This window comes from Zalophus californianus, chromosome 4, assembly GCF_009762305.2.
Source record: "Zalophus californianus isolate mZalCal1 chromosome 4, mZalCal1.pri.v2, whole genome shotgun sequence".
In the NCBI taxonomy this organism is placed as follows: domain Eukaryota; kingdom Metazoa; phylum Chordata; class Mammalia; order Carnivora; family Otariidae; genus Zalophus; species Zalophus californianus.
In genome coordinates this window covers 126796913-126824176 of record NC_045598.1, presented here as the reverse complement: position 1 = coordinate 126824176, position 27264 = coordinate 126796913, and the positions used below count along the sequence as shown (strand labels likewise).

The following is a 27264-nucleotide window of genomic DNA, read 5'->3' as shown; positions in this document are numbered from 1 at the left end:
TTGCTCATGAAAAAGATAGTACTTTGTATAGGTGGCAAACAGTGGTTTACAAAATAATTATAACCTCTTCTGTTATCACAAATCATTACACAGTGTAATTCTGATAAGTTTCCTAAAGTGTGGCAAAGAGTTAAGGCTTTGAAGCCAGACAAAACTACTTTAGATTTCTACCTTAACTGCTTATTGACTGAGGACTTAGGGAAGTCACTTTATATAGCTGAGTTCCAATTTCCTCCAGTTGCAAATATTGATAGATATAATGTATAATGTATACAATGACATGACAGCAGCATATACTACTCAGTAAATTGAAATTGCTACTATTATGACTATTACTGTTTTAGTAAATGTATACCCAATTTGGACAATTAAAATCCTAAGGACAAGTCATCAATCAGTGAATACAGTTTTGGCAATTGAATGGCAGACTTACAAGCCTCTTTCCTACATCATTTTTACCTATGAATTAAGATGTGTTAAAGAAATAAAACATTGGAAAGAAGATAGATCATGAGCACACCAAAACAGTTAACAGAATCACAGGTTCCTCCCACCTCTAGTTGGGTTAAAATGCTTGGAAATAAATAAATACATTAGGAAATAGTTTGTAAGAAATTAAGGAGGTAATTCCACTATTTAACTGTTACTATTTTATTCAAATTTTATACTTTTTAATGTGGCATTCAGAAAAACATTAACAGAAAAAAGGACAATTTAAAAAACAACTACATTGAGCACAGGACTCACAACTAACAGTAAATGGGCATAAGGGGTCTTACGGAGATGAGTGTTCTAAAACTGGGAAACACTTCCACAATGGCAAAGTAGGGACCTCCGAAAATCTGCTACTCCATTCAAGCATTGTTAAATACATTAAGTATTTAAGTTAAAAATTGCTGGGCGCCTGGGTGGCTCAGTCGTTAAGCATCTGCCTTCGGCTCAGGTCATGATCCCAGGGTCCTGGGATCGAGTCCCACATCGGGCTCCCTGCTCAGCGGGAAGCCTGCTTCTCCCTCTCCCACTCCCCCTGCTTGTGTTCCTGCTCTCGCTGTGTCTCTCTGTCAAATAAATAAAATCTTAAAAAAGAAAAGTTAAAAACTGCCAAAATCAACTTTATAATTCTGAAAATTAATGAAAGTCTTGCAACAATCCAAGAAGAGTTTTAAAAAATTAAAAGACAGGAACTTTCACTAAGAACAGTAATATTTATGGCATGTGAACCTGCCCCTTCCCATTCACTCTACTGAAACCTTAAAATCCAACAGCCTGCCACAAATGGAAGCTGTAAAAACCAGCAGCCCACTGCCACTGGAAATGTAGAATAGGTTTGGAGCTCCCCAAACAGCCAATATCTAGAAAAGTGTCACTTTTGATCTACCTGGCAGCTACCTGGAAAAGCTCCATTCTTAAAGCCTGCCTTTATTTAACACATACTTAGAGCTTAATCGGTATAAATATTCTTATCATGAAATGTTTGTAGAAAACAATTAGCAGCAATTGTTCAGCATTACAGTTAGCTGTGGCAGCAAAACCACTGAGGCAAGCAAAAGCCTGACCCCCTGAGAAAAATCAGGGGAAAACATAACCATATGGTCTTGAAAAACTAACATATTCCTGTGAATCTAGAAAGCCACATGCATGTGCAGAGTTACACAGATATCCAGAAAAGCTGTGAGAACACTCTGATCTCTCACTTCTGTCTGGCATTGAGGCTCTGTGCTAGAATGAAGTAAAGGCTAAAGCAGAGATGAAAACTGCTGGAGTACTGTACTGAACATGCCCCAACACAAACACAAAACACTCAACAAAGAGTATTAGAGATTTAAGTCTTTGAAGGAAACTTAGGCCCTTTAAGGAAATCTCTGTCCAATCACGACCTAACTATTAAGCTAACCCAGCAGAGGCATCAGTAGCCACATGACAAATATAAACTACAGAATTAGTTCACAATAGTTAAAGAGAGCCACAATGACAAATAGAAAGAACAATATAATCCTTAGGGAAAGGAGAAAATTTGATTTCCACAATTGCCACATTTTATATTTTTAAATGTTCAGTTTTCAATAACAAAAAAAAATTTATATGAGACTAGCAAAGGAACAAGGAAGTATGGACCATATACAGGAAAAAGAAATCAGTCAATATAAACTGTCACTGAGGAATCCCACATGTTGGACTTGCTGGACAAAGACTCTGAATGAGGTATTACAAATACCTTGGAAAAACTAAAGAAAACCGTATCTAAAGAATTAAAGGAAAGGAGAACAATGTTATACAGAAATTATTAAAAAATTATAGAGTTGGGAAGTACAAAAACTGAAAAGACAAATTCACTAGAGGGTCTCAACAACAGATTTTTAGCAGGCAGAAGGAACAATCACTGAACTTGAAGATAAGTCACTTGAGATTATCCAGTCTAAGGAACAGAGGGAAAATGTTGAATAAAAATGGACAGAATTTCAGAGACCCTGTGGGACAGCATCAAGTATACCAATATAAACATAATAGCAATCTCAGAAAGAAAGGAGACAAAGAGACATAAAGAATGTTTGAATGATAGCTGAAAATTTCCCAAATTTGATGAAAAACATTAATGAGCACATCCAATAGCTCATCAAATTCTAAGCAGGAAAACTCAGAGATCCATACATATATATATATATATTATAGTCAATCTACCTAAAGACAAAGACAGAATCTTGAAAATAGCAAGAAAATAACAATTCATCAGATACAAGGGATCTTCAATAAGATTAACAGCTCATCAGAAACCAGGAAGACCAGAAGGCAATGAGATGACATTCAAAATGCTGACAGAAAAAAAGAATTTTAACCAAGAATTCTATACCCAGGAAAACTATCCTTCAAAAATAAAAGCAAAATTAGAACATTAAAGCTAATTAGACCATTCAGTAAAAACTCAGAGAAGTCATCACTAACAGACTATAATATTGAATGGAGCACTTCAGATTGAAATGAGGAACACTTGAGAGTAACTGGAGTAAACACAAAGAAATAAAAAACATCAATAACAGTAACTACACGTAGGCAAAGATAAAAGATATTACAAATACGTTTTTAGTTGCAACTCTATTCTTCTCTAACTTAAAAGACAAATACACAAAGAAACAGAGGAACAAGAAATGAAAAGAATTATAAAACTGTGTTGACAAGTTTAAATGTATAAAGATGTAATCTGTATGAAAACAATGGCATCAAGGAAAAGGAAAGGAATGGCATTACAATGGAGAAAAATCTTTTTACTATTTTAAATTAATATTGACCTAAACTCAGTTCTTTTAAATTAACACAGTAATTTTAATCAGTAACAAAAACACAAAAAAAACCCAGAAAAATCATACTAAAAGAGAGTTAAAAAGGAATGCTGTATTTAACATAATGGTGCCTGGGTGGCTCAGCTGGTTAAGCATCTAACTGGTTGATCAAGCCCCGCATCAGTGTCAGGCTCCGAGCTCAGCAGGGAGTCTGTTTCTCTCTTCCTCTTCCTCTGCCCCTCCCCTGGTTAGCAGACACATGCACATGCTCTCTAAATCAATCAATCAATCAATAAAATCTTTAAAGAAATATTTAACATAAAAGAAGGCATTAATAGAGGAACAGAGAAACAAAAAAGTGGTATTTTTTTAAAAAGCAAAATAGCTGACAAAAATTCTACCTCAATAAGAGTTGCACTATATGTAAATTTAGGCAGAGGCTAGCAGAAAAGGGTGGGCTGGTGGGGTAGAGGGAGACAGATCAGGGTGCAGAGACACACTTAGATTCAAATAAATATACTGAGGGTAAGACATGGAAAATCATATACCATGGAAGCTAACAAAAGAAAAACAAAACCAAAGACTAATATCACTCATAAATATACAGGTAAAAATCCTCAACAAAAAATTAGCAAACTAAACAATCCAGCAACACATCATAAGGATTATACTTCATGACCAAGTGGGATTTATCACAGGAATTCAAGGTTGATTTAATATCTGAAATCAATATAATACACCATATTAATAGAATCAAGAACAAAACCCTCTGAAGCATCTCAATAAATGCAGAAGCAGCATCTAGCAAAATTCAACTTCTAATTTAGAAATATGTTGAAATATATTAAAATTCTAAACATCATTTATGATAAAAACAATCAACAAAGAATAGAAGGAAACTTCCTCAAGCTGATAAAGGCAATTACAAAAAATCTATAACATCACATTTAATGGTTATAAATCCCTTCCACTTAAGATGAGAATAAGATAAAGATATCCACTCTCATAATGTCCGTTCAACATTGTACTGAAGGTTCTAAGCAAGACAATTAAGAAGAAAAAGAAATAAAAGGCATAAGTTTGGAAAGGAAGAAATAAAATTATCTTCATTTACTGAAGACATAAAATCATGCATACAGAAAATGCTAAGAAATCCACTAAAAACTGTTAAAATTAAGAGTTCAGTGAAGTTGCAGGATACAAGATCAACACACCAAGTTCAACTGTATTTCTACAAACTAGCATGAATAATATGGAAATGAAATTAAGAGAACAATTCCATTCACAACACCAAAGAGTATTAAATACTTTGGAATAAATTAAACAGAAGTTAAACAGTCTAAAAGTGACAAAATATTGTTGGAAGAAATTAAAAAACCCCAAATAATTTTAAAGACATTCCACATTCATGGATTGGAGACTTATTATTGTTAAGATGTAAGACTAAACCATAAAGAAACAGACTACACTAAAGAAACACTACAACTAGTAAGGAAATTGAATCACTAATGAAAAATTTCCTGACAGAGTAAAGCCATGGCCCTGATGGCTTCAGTGATAAATTCTACCAAAGGAAAACTAACACCAATTCTTCTCAAACTTTTCCAAAAACTTGAAGAGGAGGGAAGACATCCTAACATATGCTGAGAAGCCAGCATTTACCCTGATACCCAAACCAGACAAAGATGCTACAAGAAAACTACAGACTACTATTGCTTGTGACCAGTGATGTAAAAATCCTCAACAAGATACTAGCAAGCCAAATTCAAAAGCCTTTTAAAAGAATTAAACACCATGGTTGGGGTGGGGGTGGATTTATTCCTGGAATACAAGGATGGTTAACATACAAAAATCAGTCAATATTATTTACCACATTAACAGAATGAAGCAAGGAAAAAAAAGCATATAATCATCTCAACTGTGCAGAAAAGAATGATAAAATTCAACAATCTTTCTTGATAGAAACACTCAACAAACTAGAAATAAAAGGAAACTACCTCAACATAATAAACACCATATTTAAGAGACTGAAAGCTTTTCCTCTAAGATCAGGAACAAGGCAAAAATTACCCACTTTCACTACTTTTACTGAACATATTACAGGAAGTTCTAGCCAGAGCAATTAGGATAGAAAAATAAGTAAAAGGCATCCAAATTGGAATGTAAGAAGTAAATTTCTGTTCGTTGATGATATGATCTTGTATATAGAAAACTCTGAAGATACCACACAAAAAATACAAAGTTAGTAAAAAATATAAAATGTTTTTATATTTTTTATATTTTACATTTTATATATATATTTATATTTTATATTTTATATATATTAAAATGTATTTTATATTTTACAAAAAATACCTGTTAGTAAAACAAATTCAGCAATAGCAGGATACAAAGTTAACACACAATAATCAGTTGCATGTCTATACACAAACAATGAACAATCTGAAAAGGAAATTACAAAAACAATTCCATTTATAATAGCATCAAACAGAACAAAATACTTAGAAATTAAGTTAACCACAGCAGTGAAAGACTTGTACATACACTGAAAACTAAAACATTGCTGAAAGAAATTAAAGAAGACAATAAATGGAAATGCACCCCATTTACGGATTAGAAGTCTTAATATTGCTGTCAATACTACCCAAAGTGATGTGCAGATTCAATGCAAGCCTTATCTAAATCTCAATGATTTTTTTGCAGAAATAGAAAAACCCTTATTAAAATTTTATTTTCTCAAGGGACCCCAAATAGTCAAAAAATTTTTGAAAAAGAATAAGCTACAGGACTCACACTTCCTGATTTTAAAACTTACCACAAAGCTACAGTAATCAAAACAGCATGGGTACTGACATATAGACAGACATAGATCAACAAAGGTCAGAACTAAATGCATGCATGTAAAGTAAATTAATTTTTGCAAGGGTGCTATGACAAAACATTAGGGAAAGGACAATATTTTCAACAAATGATGCTAAGAAAATGATATCCACATGCGAAGAATGAAGCTGGACCCTTAATAACACTTCATACCACAGTTAACTCAAAATGGATCAAAATCCTCAATGTAAGACCAAAAACTGTAAAACTCTTAGAAGAAAACAGGGCAAAAGCTTCACAGTATTGGATTTGGCAATGATTTCTTAGATGGGACACCAAAGACACAGTCAAAAAAGAAAAAAAATTGGCAAATTAAACTTCATGAAGATTAGAAATTTGTGTGCATCTATAGTGTTGCTAGATACTATCAACAGAGTAAAAAGGCAACACAAAGAATGGGGGAAAATATTTGCAATTCATTTATCTGATAAGGAATTAATATCCACAATATATAGGGAACTCTTAAAATTCATCAACCAAAAAAACAAATCACCCAATTAAAAAATGAACTAAGGACTTGAATAGACATTTCTCCAAAGACAGACAAATGGTCAATAGGCACATGAAACTTCAGTCAATATCAGTAATTGTAAGGAAATACAAATCAAAATCACAATGAGATAATTCATATCCATGAGGATGGCTCTTATCAAATAAAACAGAAAGAACAACTGTTGGTGAGGAGGTAGAGAACTTAGAACTCTCATGTACAGTTGATGGGAATGAAAAATAGTACTGCTGCTGTGGAATACGGTATGGTGGTTACCTGATACCAATTACCATATGATCCAGCAATTCCACTTCTGAGTATATACTTTAAAGAACCGAAAGCAGAGTCTAGAATAGATACTTGTATACCCACATTCACAGCTGCATATTCGCAACACCAAAACATGGAAGCAACCCAAGCACCCATTGATGGATGAATGGATAAGCAATCAAGTATTATTCAGCCTTATAAAGGAAGGAAATTCTGACTTACGCTACAACATGGGTTAACCTTGAAACATTATGGTAAGTAAAATAAGCCAGACACAAAAAGATGAGGAACATATGATTTGACTTCTATGAGGTATCTAAAGTAGTTGAAATGACAGAGACAGAAAGGGGCAGGAGGAGGGGAATAGGGAGATGTTGTTTAATGGGTACAGTCAGTTTTACAAAATGAAAAGAGTTCTACAAACAGGTGGTGGTGATGGTTGCACAACAATATGAATGTACTTAATACCACTGAACTACACACTTAAAATGATCAAAATGGGAGGAGGAGCAAGATGACACAGGAGTAGGAGACCTAAATTTCATCTGGTCCCAGGAATTCAGCTAGTCAGTCACCAAACAACTCTGAACACCTAGGAACTCAACAGAAGATCAAAGAAAAGAATAGCAGCAACTCTCTGAACAGAAAAGTGACCACTTTCTGGAAGGTAGGACGTGCAGAGAACTGAATCTGAGGCGATATATGGGAAGACAGACTGAGAGGGGAGGAAGCCTCCGTCAGCTGCTCCCAGCAGGTGATAGAGCCGTGGAGCACAAAATCGGAACTTTGAGAAGTTGGCTCCGCTGAGAGAAGTCGCTCCAGTGGCTAAGCGGGGGGTGGAACCCCCGCTGGAACACTGTGGTCTCAGGACCCTCGGGGTCACAGGAAGACTGGGGGTGCCTGAGTGCGACAGAGCTCCCAGGTATCGGAGCGGGGAAGCCGGCCGCAGAGAGGGAGCCGAGGAGTGGGCTCTCACCTCTGGGTTACCATAAAGCGTGATCCGCAGCACAGTCGGGCCACTGCTCTTCCAGCAGGAACCCAACAAGCGGCAGATCCGGGGAGACTCCCCTTCCTCCCCTGGGAGGAGCAACGCGGGAGCGCACCGCAGGGATCCGCTGGGTTTGGAGACTCCACACGGGGTCGTGTGCCAGAGATAGAAACGCTCAGTCACAGGCCGGGTGAGCATGGAGTGAGGCCGGAGACCGGGGAGACAGGAGTGATTGACTGCCTTTCTCTGGGGGCTCACTGAGGAGTGGGGCCCCGGGCTCTCGGCTCCTCTGGGGCAGAGATTGGGAGACCACCATTTTCGCTCTCGTCCTCCAAAGCTGTACGGAAAGCTTGCAGGGAACAAAAGCTCCTGAGAGCAAACCTGAGCAGATTACTTTGTCCAGACCCGACCGGCAAGGGCTGGGCAATTCCACCTCCGGCAAAGACATTTGGGAACCGCGGCGACAGGCCCCTCTCCCAGAAGATCTGCAAGAACGGCCAGCCAAGACCAAGTTTACCGATCAATGACAACAGCAGAACTCCAGCACTAGGGGAATAAAGCATGTAGAATTCATGGCTTTTTTCCCATGATTCTTTTAGTCTTTCAGAGTTACTTTAATTTTTTTCCTCTATTTTTTTTTAATTTCTTTTTCCCTTTTTCAACCAACATTTTATCAATCCCTTTTTTAAACCTTTTTTATTTTTCATTTTTAGTCATATTCTAACCCTTCATTGTACTTAACCTTATTTTTTGTATATACATAAGTTATTCTCTCTTTGAAATTTTGGGATACAGTTTCTTCTAACAGACCAAAATACACCCTAAATCTCTATTGTATGGCTTTGTTCTAGTCTCCTGCCTGATCACATTCTCTCCCTTTTTTTTTTTAATTTCTCTTTTCTTTTTTCAACCAACTTTTTATCTTATCAAATACTTTTATAGAATCTTTTATAATTTTCATCTTTATAATCATATTCCATCCATTCATCATATTTACCCTTATTTTTGTACATACATTAAGATTTTCTTTCTTTAAAATTTTGGGAGGCAGTTTCTTCTAACAGACCAAAATATGCCCAAAATCTAGTGAGTGGCACTGATCTATTCACCAGCCTGATCTTATTTGATCATATCTTTTTTTTTTCTTTTCTTTCTCAAATACACAGCCTAACCCTACACCTAAAGGAGCTGGAGAAAGAACAGCAAATAAAGCCAAAACCCAGCAGGAGAAGAGAAGTAATAATGATCAGAGCAGAAATCAATGAAACAGAAACCAAAAGAACAGTAGAACAGATCAACGAAACTAGGAGCTGGTTCTCTGAAAGAATTAGTAAGATTGACAAACCCCTGTCCAGACTTACCAAAGAGAAAAGAGAAAGGACCCAAATAAATAAAATCATGAATGAAAGGGGAGATCACAACCAACACCAAAGAAATACAATTACAAGAACATATTATGAGCAACTATATGCCAGGAAATTAGATAATCTGGAAGAAATGGATGCATTCCTAGAGATGTATAAACTACCAAAACTGAACCAGGAAGAAATAGAAAACCTGAACAGACCCATAACCACTAAGAAAATTGAAGCAGTAATCAAAAATCTCCCAACAAACAGGAGCCCAAGGCCAGATGGCTTCCCAGAGGAATTCTACCAAACATTTAAAGAAGAATCAATACCTATTCTTCTGAAATTGTTCCAAAAAATAGAAATGGAAGAAAAACTTCCAAACTCTTTCTATGAGGCCAGCATTACCTTGATCCCAAAATCAGACAAAGACCCCATCAAAAAGGAGAATTACAGACCAATATCCCTGACGAACATGGATGCAAAAATTCTCACCAAAATACTAGCCAATAGGATCCAACAGTACATTAAAAGGATTATTTACCATGACCAAGTGGGATTTATTCCTGGGCTGCAAGGTTGGTTCAACATCCACAAATCAATCAATGTGATACATTAATAAAAAAAAAAAAAGAACAAGAACCATATGATCCTCTCAATAGATGCAGAATACAGCATCCTTTCTTGATTTAAACTCTTCAGAGTGTAGGGATAGAGGGTACACACCTCAATATCATAAAAGCCATCTATGAAAAACCCACAGCAAATATCATTCTCAATTGGGAAAAACTGAGAGCTTTTCCCCTAAAGTCAGGAACATGGCAGGGATGTTCACTATCACCACCACTATTCAACATAGTTCTAGAAGTACTAACCACAGCAATCAGACAACAAAAAGAAATCAAAGGCATCCGAATCGGCAAAGAAGAAGTCAAACTCTCACTCTTTGCAGATATGATACTTTATGTGGAAAACCCAAAAGACTCCACCCCAAAACTGCTAGAACTCATACAGGAATTCAGTAAAGTGGCAGGATATAAAATCAATGCACAGAAATCACTGGCATTCCTATACACCAACAACAAGACAGAAGAAAGAGAAATTAAGGAGTTGATCCCATTTACAATTGCACCCAAAACCATGAGATACCTAGGAATAAATCTAACCAAAGAGGCAAAGAATCTGTACTCAGAAAACATTAAAATACTCATGAAAAATACTGAGGAAGACACAAAGAAATGGAAAAACGTTCCATGCTCATGGACTGGAAGAACAAATACTGTGAAGATGTCAACGCTACCTAGAGCAATCTACACATTCAGTGCAATCCCTATCAAAATACCATCCATTTTTTTCAAAGAAATGGAACAAATCATCCTAAAATTTGTATGAAACCAGAAGAGATCCCGAATAGCCAGAGGAATGTTGAAAAAGAAAAGCAAAGCCGGTGGCATCACAATTCAGGACCTCAAGCTCTATTACAAAGCTGTCATCATCAAGACAGTATGGTACTGGCACAAAAACAGACACATACATCAATGGAACAGAATAGAGAGCCCAGAAATGGACCCTCAACTCTATGGTCAACTAATCTTCGACAAAGCAGGAAAGAATGTCCAATGGAAAAAAGTCTCTTCAACAAATGGTGTTCAGACAATTGGACACCCACATGCAGAAGACTGAAACTGGACCATTTCCTTACACCACACACAAAAATAGACTCAAAATGGTTGAAAGACCTAAATGTGAGACAGGAGTCCATCAAAATCCTAGAGGAGAACACAAACAGCAACCTCTTTGACCTCAGCCGCAGCAACGTTTTCCTAGAAACATCGCCAAAGGCAAGGGAAGCAAGGGCAAAAATGAACTACTGGGACTTCATCAAGATAAAAAGCTTTTGCACAGCAAAGGAAACAATCAACAAAACCAAAAGACAACCGACAGAATGGGAGAAGATATTTGCAAATGACATATCGGATAAAGGGCTAGTATCCAAAATCTATAAAGAACTTATCAAACTCAACACCCAAAGAACAAATAATCCAATCAAGAAATGGGCAGAAGACATGAACAGATATTTTTCCAAAGAAGACATCCAGATGGCCAACAGACACATGAAAAAGTGCTCAACATCGCCATCAGGGAAATCCAAATCAAAACCTCAATGAGATACTACCTCACACCAGTCAGAATGGTTAAAATTAAGAGGTCAGGAAAAGACAGATGTTGGAGAGGATGCGGAGAAATGGGAACCCTCCTACACTGTTGGTGGGAATGAAAGCTGGTGCAGCCACTCTGGAAAACAGTATGGATGTTCCTCAGAAAGTTGAAAATAGAGCTATCCTATGACCCAGAAATTGCAGTACTGGGTATTTATCCCAAAGATACAAATGTAGTGATCCGAAGGGGTACACACAGCACCCCAATGTTTATAGCAGCAATGTCCACAATAGCCAAACTATGGAAAGAGCCAAGATGTCCATCAACAGATGAATGGATAAAGAAGATGTGGTATATATATACAACAGAATATTATGCAGCCATCATAAAAACGAAATCTTGCCTTTTGCAATGATGTGGATGGAACTAGAGGGTATCATGCTAAGCTAAGTAAGTCACTCAATCAGAGAAAGACATGTATCATTTGATCGCACTGAGATGAGGAATTCTTAATCTCAGGAAACAAACTGAGGGTTGCTGGAGTGGTGGGGGGTGGGAGGGATGGGGTGGTTGGGTGGTAGACATTGGAGAGGGTATGTGCTATTGTGATTGCTGTGAATTGTGTAAGACTGATGAATCACAAACCTATACCTCTGAAACAAATAATACATTATATGTTAAAAGAAGGTAGTAGGAAGGGAAAAATGAAGGGGGGAATTGGAGCAGGAGATGAACAATGAGAGACTATGGACTCTGAGAAACAAACTGAGGGTTTGTTTGAGGGTTCTAGAGGGGAGGGGTCAGGAGGATGGGTTAGCCTGGTGACTGGGTATTAAAGAGGGCACGTATTGAATGGAGCACTGGGTGTTATACGCAAACAATGAATCATGGAACACTACATCAAAAATTAATGATGTAATGTATGGTGATTAACATAACATAATAAAATAAATTTAAAAAATAAAAAAATAAATTATCAAAATGGTAAATCTTATTTTATGTGTATTTTAGGAAAATAAAGAAATTGAAATAAAAATTAAGATGATAATACTACACAGGTCTACAGATTCCATATAATGTCCACCAAAAATCTCAACTGACTTTTTGCATAAATAGACAAGCTTATCTGAAAATTCATACTGAAATGCAAAGGACCTTAAAAGCCAAAGCAATTCTGGAAAAGAAAAACAAACTTGGAGAACTCAACAGTTCCCGAATTTCAAAACTTACTAGAGCACTATGATAATCAATGCTCCTGGCCTAAGGAGAGGCACACAACACAGATCAATGGAATAGAATACAGAATCCCAGAAACAGACTCACATAAATATGTCCAGTGGATTTTGACAAAGATGCAAAAGCAATTCAATAGAGGAAAAGTAATCTTGTTAACAAATTATGCTAGACACCCACAGGCCCTCTCCCCAAAAAAAAAAGAAAAAAAAAAAAAAAAGACCTTCCATCTAAGCCTCACATCTTACCTAAAAATTAACTCAAAATGGATCATGGATTTAAGCAAAAAAACTATAAAGCTTTTAGGGGAAGGAAAAAACAAGATAAAATCTTTGGGATCTAGTCCTAGAAAAAGAATACTAGATTTGACACTGAAAATATGATCCATAAAAGGAAAAACTGATAAATTGGGCTTTATCAAAATTTAAACTTTTGCTCTAGGCAACACCCTACTCATGGGATGAAGACAAGCTTTAGACTGACAGAAAATATTTGCACACCCTATATCTGACAAAGAACTAGTATTCAGAATATATCAAGAACCCTCAAAAACTCAACAGTTAAGAAAAAAAGATTTAAAATGTGTAAAAAACGGGTGCCTGTCCGGCTCAGTCAGTAGAGCATGCAACTCTTGATCTCAGGGTTATGAATTCAAGCCCCACCTTGGGCATGGAGACTACTTTTAAAAAAAATAAGTAAAATAAAATATGTAAAAAACATCAACAGACTTTTCATCAAATATAAAAAGATGGCAAATAAATACATGAAAAGATGGGAAGCATCATCACTATTAGGGAAATGTAAATTAAAACCCCAAAGATGTATCATTACACACCTATTAAAGTGACACAAACAAAAGTCATGACACCAAATGCTGGTAAAGATGTAAAGAAACCAGATTCCAAATACACTGCCAATACAAATGTGAAATGGTACAGTCTCTGTGAAAAGTTTGGCAGCTTCTTATAAAACTAAAGTTGTAACTACCATATAACCCAACAATAACACTCCTGACCAATTATCCTAAAGAACTGAAGACTATGTTCACACAAAACCTGTACAGGAATATTTACAGCAGCTCTATTCATACTAACTTAGATGGCCTTCAACAATGGAATGTTTAAACTGTGGTACAAACATACCAGGAAATGCTACTTAGCAATAAGAACAAATAATTTATATATGCAACAACGTCATGAATCCCAAGGGAATTATGCTGATTTTAAAAAGTCAACCCCAAAAGGTTACATATATGATTCCATGTTTATATAGCATTTTTTAAATATTAAAGAAATGGAGAACAGATTAGTTGTTCCTAGTGCCTATGGAGGGAGTAGGGACAGGAAGGAACTAGGTATGACAGAAAAGGGCATAATAATGGGTCCTTGTGATGATGGTAGTGTTCTGTATCTTGACTGTATCCAATGTCGTATAGTTGGGCTGTGTCACTGTACCACAGTTTTGCAAGATCTTAGCATTAGGAACTGGGTAAAGGGTATACAAGATGTCTCTATATTATTTCTTATAATTCCATCATGGGAACCTATAATTATCTCTAATAAAAAGTTTAATTTTACTGCATGGAGCACTGGGTGTTATGAACAAACAATGAATCATGGAACACTGCACCAAAAACTAATGATGTAATATATGGTGATTAACATAACAATAAAAAATTTTAAAAAAAAGTTTAATTTTAAATAATAATGCTATAAAGTATACTTATTGACATGGAAAAGATGTTTATGATATATTGTTAATTTTAAAATCAGATTTCAGAACAATATATACAATATAACATAATATTGGTGTATGTTGTGTGTATGATTTTGTGACTACAGAAGACACCCTAAATGCTCAGGCAGATGCACCTATCACTGGATGAATGGGATTTTAGGTGATTTCAATTTTTTTCATATGCTTGTTTGTATTCTTATTTCTCACTAATATACATGCATGACTTTTCTAATGTGAAAGTGAGGTTACTCTTAATTTTTTAAATGTACTTTCTATGAAACATTGACTTAAAAGCAATACTTTGAACATACTAGTTATGCAATAATTGACAGTTAAGTTCTATCTGTCTGAAGGGAAAAAATAATACAGGTTCTATGGAAGACAAATTAATTTTGAAAGAAATTATTATTTTAATAACTTACATAATAGGCTGTGCTGGCTTGTGGGTGACAGGAGCACTAACATAAGCTGTAGGCTGTACACCCATCATTCCTGAACCATCTTAAAAGAAAACAAACACATTTATTTCAGAGTACCCATTTATTGACACTTTATTCCTAAAGAAAAAGTCACATGCTGAATGTTACCTAAGGGAAAAATTTCATACTTCCTTCTCAGGAGTTAGCAAAAAACATTGCAAGAAATCACAAAATAGACATTTCTTAAAGCTAAATAAAAAACAAGTAACTATGAAATACAGCTGAGTTTTAAAATAGGACATATTAAGCCAATAAATATGAATATTTGAATTAAGTAAAGCTGTGGTTTCTCAACTTATTTATTTTTGCTTACAAAAAAAATAATTTTCCTGACTGAACCACTAGGAAAAAATGTTTCGCCTATAGATAACTTACAATAAGCAAGACTGGGATCCAAAGTATTCCTGGCCCCATAAAAATAGTATGCATCATCATAAGGAGTCCGATAGTTAGAAGCTAAAGGTGGTAGTAGGGGAGGAGGAGGCAGAGGTGCAATCCTGTATCAAAAGAAAATTGGAAAAATTTTCTCATATTTCATTGCAACTTTTTAAAATCAAGATATAATTCTTTTGCACAATTTTACTGAACATCTAATTGCTACTTTAGAAAAGGCCACCATCTTGCTCTGATCTCTTATCAAAAATTAGGATTCAAACAGTAAAATGTGCTACCCAATTTCAGAATTTAAGTTACAACACATATAAGACAAAAACTTTGAATAATTAATTTCTTTTTTTTAAATGTTTTTTTTTAAGATTTTATTTATTTATTTGAGAGGGAGAGAATGAGAGATAGAGAGCACGAGAGGGAAGAGGGTCAGAGGGAGAAGCAGACTCCCCGCTGAGCAGGGAGCCCGATGCGGGACTCGATCCCGGGACTCCGGGATCATGACCTGAGCCGAAGGCAGTCGTTTAACCGACTGAGCCACCCAGGCGCCCTTGAATAATTAATTTCTAATTAGTCAGTATATGCCAGTATTGAACAAACATGGTCCCTGTTCCCCACAAATAATACAGAAATAAACAGGCAATTACAGCACAGCATGTTAAGTGAAACAATACAAATAGATACACGGTGCTGTAGAAATATGGAACAGGGACATTTAAATCACACAGGGGAAAGGAGGAAAGAAGAAGTAAGGCTTTCTAGAAAAGACAATGCTTCAGCCATGTTGCTGGAGTCACACAGAGAAGGATAGTGCAGGAAGAAAAGGCAAAGAGGTATAAATGGGATTATAAATGGCTCCATTTGACTGTGGGGAAAGAGTGTATTTTTTTAACTCTAAAATAATTTATTGTTCTTTCAAAGGAAGTCAACCATAATGTGAAAGAGAGGCCACTTATATATCAACAGTAAAGTCTGGACATAATGTTTCGTCTTTCCTAAAGTTAAAACATTCAAAAACCTCTATTTCAGCACTTCATTGCTGATTAGGAAATACCTCTCTATCTGCACCAAGGCAATATTTTCCAATAGTAAAAATGGAAAAGGCAAATTCCTTTAAATGGCCAGAAAGAGAAAAGGGGGCATCCTAGAATGTCCTCCCTTTTGAGTGTATCTTAACAGGTATCCCTTGTTGAATACTTCAAAATAATTTTGAAAAGCTAAAAAGGCATTCAGGTTCTCTCCTGTCATTAATATTTTTCACACTTACTGGTCACTCAGTGTCTACTAACCTTACTATCGTCACTGTATAGATACGTCAACAAAGCAGTTGAGAAACTGCTATGAAAGGGAACTGTCAACATCATTGTATCTTAAATTTGTATAGAGATTTATATAGAATGTGATCTTCACAACAACTCTGTTAAGTGTATGGTAAGGAAAAAAGACTACTATTTCACTTGTACAAATAAGAAAACTGAAAGTTTAATAAAGGTGTAGTATTCCTGAAATGCAGACAGTGGAGCCAACCATTTTAATCCCTAAACCAATGCGGAGACCATCATACCATGCTCTGTAATTTTGATCCCACCTAGTGTTTTGAGTCAGGAAGTCATCAGTTGAAACAAACAAAACACCTAATAAACAGAGTACACACAGTGCTACAATTTGTTAGTGAAAGAAAGTACAGCACAGAAAATATCGATGTTAAAAAAGAAAACCACCTAATTAAACACACTTTTATGATTAATACATTAATAGTAAGCAAAAAATAAGCTCAGATCCTACTAAGGGAAGAAAGTGCAGCCCAGAAAAATATCAATGTTAACAAGAGAATTTTCTTCATGTATAGTCTAGTATAACATGATGCCTCTTACCTATAAAAATCAAATCCTTACCCTAATACCTAAGTTATAGATTTTATAATCTCAACACTTTTTATTTCAGGTATGTGAGTTGCATAGCCTGTAGGTAATCGCAGAGAAAGAGTTGAAGGAAACAGAATTTAGTTAAAATAAAGTAATATATACAAAAGAACCACATGAGAAATTTTTTTCTGCTTAAACTGAAAGAAGTAATCAGTGTTTGCCAAGTGGAAATTACAAAATTGAAGAAAATGTATAGTTTTTATATGTTAAAAGTTTTTAATAATAGATATTCCAAAATGTAACCTAAAACTAAATACTAAATGTAGTTAGTTACGCATTCTAAAACTATTACAGCATCTTTAAACAATAAAAGAATGTTATAAGGATTTCCCTTGTTTTTATAAGAGAAAAGACCAACACCACAAACAAATTTCAAGAGAAATTCTTTCATAGAAGCTGTTAATCATACAAAAATCTCCAAAGGACAATTTTAACTGCTTCATCAAATCCTTCTAAACATGAAATATAATGATACTTTACCTAATTCCCAAACACAAAACATTTTAAACAAGCACCTGGGAGGCACCATTTCACCAAGGGTGCAGCTGGGTCCACTGTGCAAATCTTCATTTTGAGACGGGATGGAGTGAACTGATGGGATGGATGGGGCAGATGGGGCAGATAAAGGAGGGAGAGGTGTCTGGAAAGCCACTCTGGGTCTTTCAGGTGGTATCTTCTCTTCAAAATGTCTTGGTGCCACACTAAACTGCTTTAGTCTATCAGGCTAAAATAAAGAAAAAAAATGTTTGTTACATGTAATCATAAATTTAAAGGTAGAAATTTAAAGGTGGAAGGGACCTCAAAAGACTCTCTACCCCAGACTACAAACAAGCACTTTAGTCACAGAATAAAAGAATTTTATAGCTATAAAAGACTTTGAGGATCTAATCCTTATTTTACAAATGGGGTAAATGAGACTCCCTGAAAGTACATAAATCACCTAAGGTCTCACCATTAATAAATAATCAAAAACTAGAGCCAGATATTAATTCCAAATACAAAACTCTATTATACTATAACACTGTGCTAGTTCTCTATCCAACTGCCATTTCTGACAACAAGTATTCTCTAGAATGGTCAGCAAATGTTTTCTGTAAAGAGCCAGGTAGTTAATATATCAGGCTTTGCAGAGCATGCAGTTTCTTCAGAACTACTCAACTCAACCACAGAACTAAAGTAGCCCAAAACAATATGTAAATAATGAGTGAGGATATGCTGCAATAGAACTTTATTTACAAAAATAGGCCATAGACTATAGTTTCCTAACCCGTTTTAGAACATCATTTACGAATTCTTTTCTAAAATTTGACATCAAAAGTAAACCCAAAAATAATGGTCTATTATAGTTAATGTTTTTATTTATTTATTCTCATAAAGCAACTTGACACTCTAAAGGCTGTTTCATTCAAATATAAATAAGAATGTCCATCAAATACTAATGTAATTATAAATTAAATGTTTAACATACTACCATATTACATTAAAAAGTTCAAGATTTTAAAAGAAATTTTTGACTGTGAAAACTATTTCAAAGGTATTCACTGATAGAGGAAAATACATTTAGCTTTGGAATTATCCTTTCTTCCCCACCATGTTTAATTCCTTAGGAATTATTTCTCAGATTAATCTAATAGTTTTATTCTATGAGCAGTCAAAAAGCACATTAGGAGTGGTATTAGTACAGTATTAAACTTCTTTAAATGGACAACCCAAGGATATATACTCAGCACTGGTAAAAGTGTATTGAAAGTTGCCTATAGTTGAATAATTTTAAGTTGCTCTATTCTTTTTAAGAATGAACTTTTTAATGAAATTAAAGCTTCTCAGTCATCAAAGACAAAAACTTCCCTTAGCAAATAAATTCAACATATCCCACTACAGAAAAAGCATATTTTGAGAAGAGCAATAAATTATTACCTCCTCCTTACTTAACTGCAATGATGTAATTCATTCCACTTAATGAGAATTGCAAAATTAAAAACAAGATTATGTCTCTAGTTTTATAGTAAATAAAAATTACTAAAATGCTTAACCACTAGAACCACTAAAGATTTCAGCTTCTTTAGAAATCATTCTAATATAAGAAGAGTGGTAAGATAAACTCAAGAAAAATATTAACATCTGTTGTAAATTAAACTGAGATAACTTTCTCTTGGATAGTGCATGTGAACAAAGTAGGAAGAACTAATTTAAAACAAACTAAAAAAAATGATGCACCTATGAAAAAGGAAAAATTATCTTACAGGAATAAACAAGTAAGAGTTAGGACTTATGTTTTATGAGAACTGAATTTATTAATACTCAAATTGGTCTACCATTATATTTCCCCCAATACCTTCTAACTCCACCTGCCACCACCACTGAAGCTTATTTAAATGAAAGAGTAAACATTAAAAGATGCCAAAAACACTTACTGATTTCTCAGGGTCTCGTACTCCAGAAGCTGCAACACTGAGTTCCATATCTTTTTCTCTGAACAAAATTAAAATTCTGTGTATTAAACAGTTATAGTAAACACTATCAAAATCATAATCATTACTAAAACAAACTTAAACACAGAGTCCATGTAATAACATCTTCAAGTACAAGTAATTCCTTTCACTGACAAAAAAGCCTTAAATAATTCTAAAAACTAAATTTTTGATTTGGTACAAAGTAAACTAGATTTCACATGTAAATTGACTTACATTAAGTCTTAAAACCAGTGCCTGGAGCACTTCAAAGCCTCAGTAATTCGCACAGAATAAATTACAGAAGTAAAACAAAATCTTTACCTTGTGAAACAAAAATGTTTAGGGTACATGTATGTTTTGTTGGCAAAAGGAAGGGTAAAAAAAATTAAAAATTAATACCATACTTTTTAAGTTTATTTAAACAGAGTTTTTAAGAAAATGATGTTACCAAAAAAATAAAAATGATGTTAAAAATGACTAATATAAGACAATAGATACTGGCTTTCTCTAACATAGAGGAAAAAAGGCAAAACTAAAAGTTAACAGTAGGCCTCAAATTCTCTAGAAACAAGATATCTATTCCTAATTTGTAAACTATAATTACTATTTCACAAGTATTTCTACAAGAAAGATTATAAACACTGAGAGTCGTACATAATATAAATATCTGTGGATTTATCATGATTATTTTTTATATTGCATTTATGGGTGTGCTTATCATTTCACATTGTTGTAAGACAAAATACTTCCATTTCGTAATTGTTACTACTTATGAGGTAATACAGTGGGGATGTAGATAACATTAAATGCTACTCTAAATTATTGAAGGTATATAAAAGGCCTGTTAGAGAATACACACAGTCTCATCTGTTACCTACACGACACAATAAATGAACACTCATATAGTATTTGTTTTATTACCCTAGCTGATATACAACGTAGAGGCTGAAATGAAAGTGACTTACAAACACATAATCATCTTAGGAAAAATATCCCCTTATTTTACTATGTAACTGTTATCACCATGTCATTTTACACAAAAGCATTTCTTTAAAGATTTTATTTATTTACTTATTTATTTTAGAGAGAAGGAAAAAGAGCACATGCAAGCAGGAGGGCGGGGGCGGAAGGAGAGAGAACCTCAAAAGGCTTCCGCAGGGCTAACGCATGACCCAAGATCACAACCAGAGCTGAAATCAAGAGTCGCATGCCCAACTGACTGAGCCACCCAGGCACCCTACGCAAATGCATTTTAAGTTCAAAACATCTTTTTTAAATGCAAACCTTTCATTACCGTCTCTTGTTCTTCTGTTGTTCAGCCATTTGTTCCAACAGTTCTAGTCTATATTTCTCTTTCCTTTTCTGAATAAGTTCTCGATCTTCACTTCCTAGAAAGTGGTAAGGAAAAAAATGGTTTTAACTCTTAAGCAACATCTGCAACTGGAAACTCAAATTTTTAAAAATCTCCATTTTTAATTATATCAAAGAGTAATTAAATGCATATGCAGAAAATATAAAAGGTAAAAGTGTATATTACCTCTTCAATTATTTTCATAATTTATGAATATCTTCTATTTGTCAATCACAAGACACATTACACTTTCCCAAACCTCTAAACTTAGTCAAAAACCTTAAATACTCTAGGAGTGTTTGTGTGGCTCAGTCAGTTAAGTGTCTGACTCTTGATTTCAGTTCAGGTCATGACCTCAGGGTCATGGGATCCAGCCCTGCATGGGGCTCCGCACTGAGCGTGGAGCCTGCTTGGGATTCCCTCTGCCCCTCCCCACCTCCTGCATGCACACTCGCTCTGTCTCTAAAACAATTTAAAAAAAAAATTCTTTTTAAAAGAGAATACTCTAATAATCCCCATCCCCATTTTTCTAATAATTGGGATAATATCACCACTAATAACTCCTACAAGCCCCTTAAATTTAACAACTGTGTACAAAATGAACATCTCAAAAGCAATTGGGGTTTTCTGTTAACTCAAGCCTCAAAACCTCATATAACTTTAAATGCTCATTATCTTTTATTCACTTCATATGCAGATCCTCTTTCTAGTCTCACCACCTTTAACCTTGAATAGGACCTGTCACATACATTTCACCTGTATTGCAGCAATAACCTCCTAATCAGTCTCCCCATCCCCCCTCTCTGCTCCAATACACCCAGCATACTTAATGTAAGATTAACAGTCTTAAAACACAACACTAATTATCCTTGCACTTCAGTGGTTACCCAAAGAACTTCAGTGGTTACCTCAATTCTATAGAAAAAAATATAAACCTCTCACCTGGGTATCATGAGAAAACCAAGTTGTGCAAACATTTTAGATCCACATTAGATCATTATTACTGCCTTTTTTTTTTAACTTACAGGTGATTTAGTGATTACTGTGGTTTTTTTTTAGACTACAGTTGACAACGTTACATTAGTTCCAGGTGTACAACACTGATTCAACAAGTCTTCACATTATGCTATGCTCACCAGGAGTGTAGCTATCATCTCTAACCATATAATGTTTTTATAGCTTCACTGACTACATTCCTTATACTGTGCCTTTTATTCCCATGACTTATTCATTCCATACCTGAAAGTCTGTATCTCCCACTCCCCTTCATCCATTTTGCCCATCCTCCTGCCCTGCTCCCCTCTGGCAACCATTATATTGTTCTTTATAGATCTGATTCCACATTTTTGTTTATTCATTTGTTTTTTTAGATTCCACATACAAGTGAAATCATACGATAGTCATCTTTCTCTGACTTACTTCACTTAAGCGTTATACCATCTAGGTCCATCCATGTTGTTGCAAATGGCACACTCATCCTTTTTACGGCTGTGTAATATTCCATTATCTGTATATACCACTTCTTCATTATCCATTTGTCAACTGATGGACACTTAAGTTGCTTCCATATCTTGGCTATTGTAAATAATACTGCAGTAAACATAGGGGTATATATATCTTTTTAAATTAGTGTTTTCATTTTCTTGGGGTAAATACCCACTAGTGGAATTATTGGATCATATGGTTATTTCTATTTTTAATTTCTTGAGGAATCTCCATACTGTTTTCCACAGTGGCTATACCAATTTGCATTCCCACCAACAGTATCTGATAGCTGTTTTCTCTATATCCTCACTAATACGTTCTTTTCTTTTTTCATTTTAGACATCTGACGAGTATAAGATGATATCTCATTGTAGTTTTGATTTGTATTTCTCTGGTGATTAGTGATATCAAGCATCTTTTCATGTGTCTGTTGGTCATCTGTATGTCTTCTTTGGAAAAAATATTTATTCAGGTCCTCTGCCCATTTTTAATCATTTTTTTTTTTTGGTGTTGAGTTGTATAGGTCCTTTATATATTGTAGATATTAACCACTTATTGGACATATCATTTGCAAATATCTTCTATTCAGTAGGTTACCTTTTCATTTTGTGGATGGTTTCCTTTGCTGTGCAAAAGGTTTTATTTTGGTGTAGTTCCAATAGTTTATTTTTGCTTTTGTTTTCCTTGCCTTAGGACACATTTCTAGAAAGATGTTGCTACATTTAACGTCAGAGAAATTACTGCTTGTGTTCTCTTCTAGGATTTTTATGGTTTCAGGTCTCACACTCAAGCCTTTAATCCATTTTGAGTTTATTTTTGTGTATGGTGTAAGAAAATGGTCCAGTTCCATTCCTTTACATGTAGCTGTCCAGTTTTCCTAGCACCATTTATTAAAGAGACTGTCTTAAAAAAATAAAAATAAAAAATAAACTGTCTTTTCCCATTGTATGTTCTTGCCTTCTTTGTCATAGATTGACTATATAAGTGTGGGTTTATTTCTGGGCTCTTTATTCTGTTCCATTGATTTCTGTGTCCATTTTCATGCCAGTACCACACTGTTTTGATTACTACAGCTTTGTGGGCCTATCTTGAAATCTGGAATTGTGATACCTCCAGTGTTTTCTTTCTCAAAATTTCTTTGGCTATTCTGGGTCTTTTGTAGTTCACTACCAATTTTAGTATTATTTTTTCTCGTTTTGTAAAAAATTCTATTGATATTTTGCTGGAATTGCACTAAATCTGTAGATTGCTGTGGGTAGTATGGACATTTTAATAACACTAATTCTTCTACTGGTGCCTGGGTGGTTCAGTCAGCTGAGCATCCAACTCTTGGTTTCAGCTCAGGTCATGATCTCAGGGTTGTGAGATCAAGTCCCACATGGGGCTCCACACTCAGCACAGAGTCTGCTTGAAATTCTTTTCCTCTTCCTCTCCTCCCCCTCGGCCCCTCTACATGCCTGCACACTTGTGCATGCTCTCTCTCACTCCCTGCCCATCCCGTGTCTAAAATAAATAAATAAAATCCTTTAAGAAAAATACTAATTCTTTAATTCATGAGCACAGAATATCTTTCCATTTGTTTGTGTCCCCCTCAATTTCTTTCATCAGTGTTATCATTGTCTATCTTAATGACACAAAATAACCTCCTAATCTAGATATGCATCATTTGAACACCACACAATCACTGGATATCAAAAATGCAACTGAACCAGCAATTTCTCTACCTTAATTATTAGTCTCCCTACCATCAGTGAACATAGAGCATCTAAGTGTGCCCATTAAGCATAGATGTCAGCAACAGTGAAGCTCTCACAGGAGTAACATGAATCACATTAAGCTTAATAATGTTTTATATCAAAGTAGATTGATCCATTCTGCTTCTGATCATGATGGAGTAATAAACAGAGAATTTAATCTCATACCATAAAAAGAAAATAATAAAAGTAGGCAAAATATGAAATAAGTGTTTTTCAGACACTGGACAACAGGTAGCACAGGACTATAATAACTGAGAGTAGGAAAATTAATGAGGTGAGCCCTGTTAAACACTGCCACTTGTGCCTGAATGCAATTTCCATTCCATGGGTACAGGGAAGGAGAACCAAACAAAGCCAGGAAACTAAGCAAATCAGATAAAGATCAAAATTCAGGAAGGTTAAAATGTCTGGAAGTTTAGGGCAAAGATTCAAAAGGAAGCATAAAAAGAGCTTCAGGGGCACCTAGGTGGCTCAGTCGGTTAAGCATCTGACTCTTGATCTCTGGGTCATGAGTTCAAGCCCCACGTTTGGCTCCACTCTGGGCATGGAGCCTACTATAAAAAAAAAAAAAAAATCTGTGGCAGGGATCCTTCAGACTTTACTGTGCCCATCTATAAATGGGCAGGATAAAATTCCATTAGGCTGGACAAAAAGCTATGGAGAACACAAACTGAAAAATTCTCGGACATCCTCAAAGTAGAGAGAAATTCCAGCTTCAGTCAGCTGTAGGAGTTCTCAGTGGTCTCCTAGGGTATTCAAGGAAGACACCCCCAGAAAGGTCATTTGATACTAATAGGGCTGGACTGTCCCTATGAAGAAGGCTACCCTAAGATGTCCCCAGCAAAGCTTAAAATAAGAAAAGATTAGTTCTTAAGTATCAGAAAAATGTGACTGTGGTAGGCAAAATTCTAAGATAGACCCCATGTTCCCTGCCTTCTGGTGCTGATTCCCTCTATACACCTCTCCTCTTGGGTACAGGCAGGACCTATGACTTGCTTCCAGCCAAAAGAATATGGCAAAGGTGAAAGGAATTTGCTGATGTGATTAAGGTACCAATTCCAGATCAAAATTCAAGTCTGAATTAATCAAAAGGGAGATTATCTTGGGTGGGCCTGATATAATCAGGCAAAAGCCCTCCCTGAGTTTAAAGATTCTCCCTACTGGCATAATAAAGTTAGCAGCCATGGTAAGGAAGCCCACGTGGCAAAAAACAATGGATGGCCTCTAAGAACTGTGTGCAGTCTCCACCTAACATCCAGTAAGAAACCAGGGCCCTTAGTAATACAGCCATTAGTTATTGAATTCTGCCAATAATGTGAATGGGCTTAGAAGTAGATTCTACCCCAGTCAAGATTCAAATAAAAACAGCCTGATTAAAACCTTGTGAGACCTGAGCAGAGAAACTACCTACACTCCTGACCCACAGACACTGAGATAATGTGAGATGTTTTGAGTGACAAAAGTTGTGCTCATCCTTGATGCAGCAATAGAAAACGAATACAATGACCAATAACCATCAGAAATGTTAGTCAATAGAAAAAACACACACATGAACAACAGATGATGGAACAAAGATATTAAATTAGCTAGCACAACTATGCCCAAGTATTTAAATAAAAATAGGAACACAGGGGCATCTAGCTGGCTCAGTAGGTAGAGCATGTGATTCTTGATCTTGGGGTCGTTACTTCAAGCCTCATGTTGGGCATGGAGTTCACTTTAAAAAAAAAATCAACTGGATTTAATGAAACTTAAAAATACAGAAGTATATTTTTAAAAGATAGATTTATTTATTTATTTGAGAGAGAGAGGGAGACTCTCAAGCAGGGGGAGGGGGGGGTTCAGGGAGAGGAAGAGCGAGAATCCACAAGGAGACTCCCCAGCTAAGCGTGGAGCCTGACACAGGGCTTGATCCCAGCACTCTGAGATCATGACCTGAACCAAAACCAAGAGTTAGCCATTCAACCAACTGAGCCACCCAGGTGCGCCCCCTACCTTTTTTTTAAAGATTTATTTAAAAATATACATATTTTTTAAAAATAGGAACATATTGAGGAAGAAATAGAAGCTGATATTAAAAAAACGGGGAGTTCTGCTTCTACTTAGCAGACAGCTACAAGAGAACATTGCTCAAACCCTACAATGGGGAAAAAGATCATCTATAAAACTGTAACTTTTAAAAAGCCCATCAGAGAGTTGAGGTTATAAGAAACCAGGTAAAGTGAATTCCAAAGGTTATAAAAACCAATCCAAAGAGAGATGGGATAATCCAAATTGTTTTACCTTTCCTAGAGTATGGAGAAGTAGGTGGCTGCCTTAAAAGGAAGTAGGAATAGCTGCAATGTTGTTGAATTCTTAAAGGCTTTCAGTGGGCTAGAGTAATAATGTAGATTCTCCGGAAAACCCAGACACAAGAGGAATTTGCACTCACTTCTCCACCTCCACCAGATGTTTACGATAGAAATTGGAGATAGGACAACATGAGACACAGGGATCATTCTGAGGCCAAATAATACTGCATGCCTTCCAGATCCTTCTTTCATACATAACAATGGCCATAATCTAGTGGTTGAAGAGCAGAAAACCTGCTGGACCCAGCATTCTGCACTTATATAAGGTGAGGTTCTGTTACTATTAGGGGAAGGGCAGGAAATTCTCACACAAGACCCTCCACAAACGTAAAGGAAGAGTTTGGCTACCACTCTGGGAAGCATCAGGAACACTGAAAGACACTCATTTCTGAGAACCAGATGCACAGGATCAGCTTTGCACCAAAGAAAAAGCAACAGCAATCACTCTGTCAGAGTCAAGCAGGTCCTGCTGAAAACTGAAGAGGTTCAGTCACACTAAGAAAATCACTCCAGCACTCCAGGCCCCACATTAAGAACAAGGTAGTCAGATAATTTAAAACTTATTTCTAAACAAGTGGTAGAAGAAGAGTTGAAAATCATTAAATATGCACAAGACATGAACATCACTACCAACCAACTGCTCTACTTGACATTTATAAACCACTATACTCAACAACCATACAATACACATTCT

The 27264-nt window shown here is 35.6% G+C and overlaps 1 protein-coding gene across 6 annotated transcripts in view; it reads right to left on the bottom strand.

Annotated features, from left to right (window-relative positions):
- Positions 1 to 27264, bottom strand: part of CSPP1 (centrosome and spindle pole associated protein 1) — a 266222-nt gene that overhangs the window by 71329 nt on the left and 167629 nt on the right. For all 6 annotated transcript variants that reach the window (XM_027570502.2, XM_027570590.2, XM_027570366.2 and 3 more), the window contains 5 exons: positions 20921 to 21014; positions 19588 to 19645; positions 17689 to 17897; positions 15237 to 15358; positions 14805 to 14883 (listed from right to left, as the gene is read on the bottom strand). In XM_027570502.2, the coding sequence (XP_027426303.2) occupies positions 14805 to 14883; positions 15237 to 15358; positions 17689 to 17897; positions 19588 to 19645; positions 20921 to 21014 (562 nt within the window). The remainder of the gene's footprint in view (positions 1 to 14804; positions 14884 to 15236; positions 15359 to 17688; positions 17898 to 19587; positions 19646 to 20920; positions 21015 to 27264) is intronic.